Genomic DNA, 6,836 nt, shown 5'->3' on the forward strand with positions numbered 1-6,836 from the left:
AAGAGTCCAGGTCAGAGAGCTGCTCCATTACATCAAATTACAAGTAGTGGACCAATGGATTTAGTATGCATAGATTTTCTTACTGTGGAGCCAGACTCAAAAGGTTTGAGCAACGTGTTAATAATTACCGATCATTTCACACGTTATGCACAAGCGTTTCCCAGTAAGAATCAAAAAGCTGTCAGTGTTGCTAAAATACTGGTAGAGAAGTACTTCATCCATTATGGCCTACCGGCACGCATTCATTCAGATCAGGGCCGTGACTTTGAGAGTCGGCTGATAAAGGAACTGTTGAACCTGCTTGGTATTAGAAAATCAAGAACAACCCCATATCACCCTCAGGGTGACCCTCAGCCCGAGCGGTTCAATCGTACCCTCTTAGCCATGCTTGGGACCCTGAGTGCTGAGAAAAAACGAAACTGGAGCCAACAGATTCCATACCTGGTACATGCCTACAATAGTACCAGAAATGATGCTACAGGGTACTCACCATATCTTTTGATGTTCGGGAGAGAAGCCCGGCTACCCGTAGACATCTGCTTTGGAATATCAACAGATGGAATGAATGAGGTTGCACACTCGCAATATATCACTAATTTGAAGAAGGACCTAAAGCATGCTTACCAACTAGCAAGAAAAGAAGCCGATAAAGTCCACCAAAGGAATAAAAGATCATATGACAAACGAGTGTCATGTCAAGCCTTGGATTCGGGGGATCGGGTACTGATTAAGAACCTAGGGTTAAAAGGGAAACACAAACTTGAAACCAGATGGAGTTCAGTACCCTATGTCGTTTGTGAAAAACTCCCAAACTTACCAGTATACCGGGTAAAACTTGAAGCAGGTCAGGGAATAATCAAAACCCTTCACAGAGATAAACTCTTACCCATAGGGCAGCTGGTGAGATGGCCCCAAGACAGAGCAGAAACTGATCTGGTAAAGGAAAAGGAACGTCAGAAAGAGGGAAGGGGATCAAATATCGATGCCTCAGTGATAACAAACGAGGATATATCCTCCTCAGAGACCTCATCTGAGTTTGAATACAATGTACCCAAACCTTACAGATCATATCTGGAGGGGATCCTGCATGAGAACTATGCATCGCAGAGTGCGGCACAATCGATAGGCCGGAAAAGGGACATGCGCCGGGAGGACAGTTATTCCGAGGAAGGGAACTTGTTAACTGAAGAGGTTGCAGGGAGCGATGTTTCAAGTTCGGCCGGTTTATCTGTAGAAAATGAAGAAAGTCAGCAAAACACTAGTGAGGACGAGGGAGAGAGTAGTGAGCCATCCGAAAGTGAACCAGTTAGGGGGAAAAGGAGAGTAAAGCCACTTGTTAAACTCACCTATGATGAGCCAGGGAGGTCAAGAGATCAGCCCCTAACCATTGTTCATAGAGGAGTAATCATTCAAATTGGGAAAAAAAACTAGTCACAAGAAACGTAAGGTAACAGTGTAGTGCTAAAAGGAAAAAAAAGTTTACAAGTCTGTATGAGGACATTCAGACATTTAAAGGGGGCAGGGTGAAGCCCAGTTGAAGTTTAATTTAATTGATTGGTTAATGTTTCTTTAATATTATTTTCTAATATTTTATATTTATGTTTTATTTGTATTAGTATAAGTTCAGTTGATTAAAGAAGGAAAAAAGGTATGTTAAATTGTTAAGTTAAAAGTACTTACCGGTTCTTATGGGAGGGGATTGGTGGAAGACGGGAGGGGCGGAAACTCGAAAAGAAGAGAGGCTAGGAGAAGAAGAAAAAAAACATAGAGTTAATCGAATGGGTAAAGATACCAGCCTATGACAGTTATCAAAAAGAGAACTGATTTAGGGTTAGTATAAAGTTGTTTGAGGGTGAGGGGATAGAAATTTCCCCTCGTATCGTCGGATAACTGAACTGCACGTCTGATTCTCACGAATCAGCGCTTATGCGCAACATGAGAGACTAGCGAGTTCGCGGTTGTGGAAAACTACCGAAAAAAAAATACAAATTTATCAGAAAAGGAATAACAATAATAATAATAATTACTAAATGAAAAGATTCACTGATGTTTCTTTTTCAGTTTATTAACTACAAGTGGAAATTAATTGAATAAAAGCTACATGCATTTTTATGTAGCAGTATGTTGAATGTTTGTCTTCAGTGTATATTTTTAGACTTTTAGATCTGTTTACTTTTACATTTCTTTTACATTTCTTCCAAATATACTAAGAAATTAAATAAATGAAAATCACATTTTGTGATAAACAAAGTTTGCAAATTAATCCCTGAGGTGTACATGCTCGAGTCTCTCTGAGAATTTGCTATGAGGATAAAAGGCATTTGTAAGCACGCCAGTTGTCTTCAGAGCCTCTTGCCCCCATGCAAGGTGAGGACTCTGGCATGGTAATTGTTGGCTAGTATAAGCAGTTTTGTGTTATATTTTTAAGCTTGATAAAATACATCAATGCTTATCAGTTACTTGAGATTTAATTGTTATTCTTAATTTGTAACATTTGGTGACTATAAATAATCAAATATCAATTAATTTTGTATTTTGTGGTAACATACAGAGATAATGGATAATATTACTTATTTTGCAACCTACACCCTGATGGAACCACAGGGCTCTAAATCATATAGACATATATATTTCATATGCTTTTTCTTTATTTATAGTCTAATATTGTTTATGAACAGTTGCCTTTGTGTGGTCATTGTTTTGGAGAGAGCCCTTCATCAACCAATGTACATTTTTCTGTGCAATCTGTGTTTAAATGGAATGTATGGATCCACTGGATTTTATCCTAAATTCCTACATGATTTAATACTAGATTCATATGTGATTCCTTCTTACATGTGTGCTTTTCAATCTTTTGTTATCTACAGTTCAATTAAATGTGAATATTCTACATTAGCAGCGATGGCATATGACAGACATGTGGCCATATGTCAACCTTTAGACTATCACTCAAAGATGAACACATATTCTTGTGTCGTGCTACTTTTCATTTGTTGGACTGTACCATTCATTTCAACACTCATTGCTCTGCTCCTATCAAATAGGTTAGTATTATGTAAAAATCACATTGATAAACTGTATTGTGACAACTGGTCAATGGTAAAGCTGTCATGTGAATCAACTGTCACCAATAACATTTATGGACTAATAAGCATTTCATTTAATTTTTGCATTTTCGCTGTAATTATTGTATCCTATGTAAAGCTTGCTATTGCATGTAAAGCATCATTAGAGTGCAGAAGAAAATTTTGGCAGACATGTGTGCCTCATGTAATTTCATTAGTTAACTTCAGTGTTGCAATGCTTTTTGATACAATGTACAACAGATACGGCTCAAGCGATTTCCCAGATGACCTGCGTAATTTTTTGGCTTTAGAAATAATTATTGTGCCACCTCTTTTAAATCCTTTAATCTATGGCTTAAACTTGAAAGAAGTTCGCAACAGAGTTTTGAAATCATGTATAAATATCTTGAAAAAATCATGATAAACTTCTGTTGCATGTGTCTGATATACAATACTGAATCCTTATTGTAAACCACTAAAGCATAAATGAAGAAATGCGCATGTCATTTCATGCTGAAAATCATATCCCAAAATGTTCATATTTACAATTTCTATTACTATGAAATATGCTCAGTTCAGTTTATTTTCAGTGAAATGTTTTCTCAGTCAAGCATCATCAATCAGTTGATAATAATGGAAGAAAGAAAAGCCTCTCACTCATGTGTCATGTCATTCCTAAAAAAGTGAATGAGGAAATGCAGTTTAGATTATTATCCATCATGATGTATATTACTGTGCATATTGTATTAAAGTATTTTATTCAGTGACCTCAGGTTAATTACCTCAGGCTCTAAGAGAAGTTATTGCATCTTTTTATTCTCCTACCAGGTTTTTTGAAAAATTATATAATCTTAAAAAATATAAAATACCGTGTATTTAAGTGCCTTTATCAGTTTTTTTAATTAAACTAGCTGTAACTGTAGGATTTGATACAAAGGCATGCTTTATTTTCATCCCAGAGTTCTTTGCAGAGCCTTAGACATCCTAAATACTTTGTCTTTTTAAGAATATGTAGCACACATTAACATATACAGTGCCGTGAAAAGGTTTTTGCCCCCTTCCTGTTTTTTTTATTTTTTGCATATTTGTCACACTTAAAAGATTCAGATCATCAAACCAATTTTAATATATCGCAAAGATAATGCAAGTAAATACAAAACGCAGTTTTTAAATGATAATTTCATTTATTAAGGGAAAAAACCTGTCCAAACCTACCTGGCCCTACGTGAAAAATTAATTGCCCCTCCTCTTAAATCATGAAAGAACTGTGATTAACCACATTATTTTAGAAAGCGGAGTTAAATTTCACTAGCCACATCCAGGCCTGATTACTGCCAGACCTGTTGAATCAAGAAATCACTTAAATAGAACCTGTCTGACAAAGTGAAGCATGCTTAAAGAGCAACACATCATGCCACGATCTAAAGAAATTCAAGAACAGATGAGAAACAAAATAGTTGACATGTATCAGTCTGGAAAGGGTTATGAAGTCATAATATCCAAACAATTAAAAAAAACAGGAAGGGGGCAAAAACTTTTTCACACCACTGTATCTCATGGTAGATAATGTTATAAAATTATAAATTTACATTTTAAAATCATGCTATCTAAAATAGTGGCCCAACGAATTTTACCATGAGGGGTACTGTGACCGGTGTCTCATTTATACTCTGTGGTTTCAGGCTTTCCGAGGAGTGCACATGTGTATGCCAAATATGACGTGAGAGAGCCCTATAAACACTAAAATGCTGATCCAAATCATTCTGGGTGCTGGAGATTCTAGAGACCTGCACCCTCTCCTTTATGTCAGTATCAAATCGTCACCTTGGAATTATAAGGTTCTATCTGCCATTTTTTGTCAAAATGGAGTTATTCACATATTCTTATTCTGTGACAACTTATTTACATTACAATTGTTGTGTACATTTTGCGACTGTTATATGAAAGATTTATTCCCCATATCACTTCATGAAATGCAAAAACTTTGAAGCTCAATATCTCGAAACTGTTCAGAATGCAGATAGAACCTTATAATTCCAAGGTGACGAAATATAGGAATGATTATTAGGAAAATGAAACTGGAATTAGGTCTAACAGTAGTATTCAAGTACAGAAATACAAATTAATTAAATGTAAAATAACACTGGATGATTTTCACTGTACAAAGAAATACAGATTAATCATTTTAATTTAAGTTACAAAAGTTATTCACTCAAGAACAGTGAGTGTTTTTTCTGTATTCTTTGTTTGATTAACATTAATGACACAGGCCCTTTCCCAAATGGCACCCTAAACCCTTCCAGTCTTTCTCGGAGTCCACACTTTCTGTCAGGTAGAAGTCTGCTGTGGAGCTCGCCTCAGTGTGGGTTTGGCATTAGTGTGCATCGAGGCCACATAGTGACCACAAAGAGGCTTAAAAATGTTTAAAGTTAAAATGATGAATGGGACAACTGACGGTCTTGTGAACTTAACGGACATGCACACACAGTGGCCATTGTAAGACCGCAAGTGCAAGTGAAGTGTGCCATCTGGAACAGGGCCATAGACCGCAGCAGGTTTATTTAGGCTGCTGTCTCTTTAAGACCAAATGCACGGATCTACTGTCTTTCTCAGTTGTTTACGTTTCCTTAAGATATAAGTAAACTGTCTGAAAGAGGCTTTGTGTGTGCGCGCTTTGGGTGTGTGCGTACAGTAAACCCCTCTTAGAGAGCACATGAGTACTCAAAGGTGCAGTAGGAGATCTTGGAAAATGCTAACTTTAGCCTGATAGCACTGAAAGCAATCGTCCCACCCTCCCTGCAAATTGCCATCCAAATCCATGTCCCCTGAACGCATATACGCTCACAGACCAGAATATCAGAGACAACATTACAACATGTCATTCACTGGTGAGAAAACTTTATAGCACAGTTAGTAAAAGTACTACAATACCAGGAAGGAAGATCGGATTGTTCATGTTTGCCTGCAATGTACATGAACGCGCTGATGACATATCCTGTCTGCGCGAACCGGGTGTGCAGAGGTATGGAAATACATATGTTGACAGGCAGGTAGGAAAGCCAATCAAAACGCTCAGAATGAGCGTTTTGATTGGACGAACATTTCTTGGTCCTACACCTTCCACAGCATATATAAATACATTTAGACCACTTAACTTAATGATTGCTATCAGGATGTGAAGAGACTTTCATCCAGCATAACAAAAAATGTTTCTAAAGACAAATCACCTATTGCACCTTTAAAGGGATAGTTCACCCAAAAATAAAAATGTCCATATGATTTACTCACCCTCAAGCTATCCTAGGTGTATATGACTGTCTTCTTTTAGACGAATACAATCGGAGTTATATATAAAAAAAAAATGTCCTGGCTCTTCCAAGCTTTATAATGGCAGTGAATTGTGGTCGAGATTTTGAAGCCAAAAAAATGTAAACATTCATCATAAAAAGTACTCCACATGGCTCTGTGAGGTTAATAAAGGCCTTCTGAAGTGAAACAATGCATTTGTATAAGAAATAAACCATAAAGCTTATAAAGCTTATAAACAGTAATCTCTATCTTCCGCTAACTGTCGTACGCACGTTCACGAGAGAGTGGCATTCCAGCGCATGACGTTGGACGTTGGAGTAGAGTAAACTCCAGTGAGAAGTGTTGACTGCAGAAGCACAGAGGATAAAGCAAAACAAAACACTGGTCATGAATTAAAAGTAGAAAACTAGGATTGGTAAATAACTAATTTCAGAGGATTTCGATATAAGCCAAGACTGGTTT

The 6,836-nt window shown here is 37.0% G+C and overlaps 1 protein-coding gene across 1 annotated transcript; it reads left to right on the forward strand.

Annotated features, from left to right (window-relative positions):
- Nucleotides 1-2,556: 2,556 nt before the first annotated feature.
- or62b5 (odorant receptor, family 62, subfamily B, member 5) lies at nt 2,557-3,486 on the forward strand. The gene has a single exon (XM_016260087.1). The coding sequence runs from the start codon at nt 2,557-2,559 to the stop codon at nt 3,484-3,486; it is 930 nt and encodes a 309-aa protein (XP_016115573.1).
- Nucleotides 3,487-6,836: the final 3,350 nt, after the last annotated feature.

This window comes from Sinocyclocheilus grahami, unplaced genomic scaffold, assembly GCF_001515645.1.
Source record: "Sinocyclocheilus grahami isolate Dianchi unplaced genomic scaffold, SAMN03320097.WGS_v1.1 scaffold1992.1, whole genome shotgun sequence".
Lineage (NCBI taxonomy): Eukaryota > Metazoa > Chordata > Actinopteri > Cypriniformes > Cyprinidae > Sinocyclocheilus > Sinocyclocheilus grahami.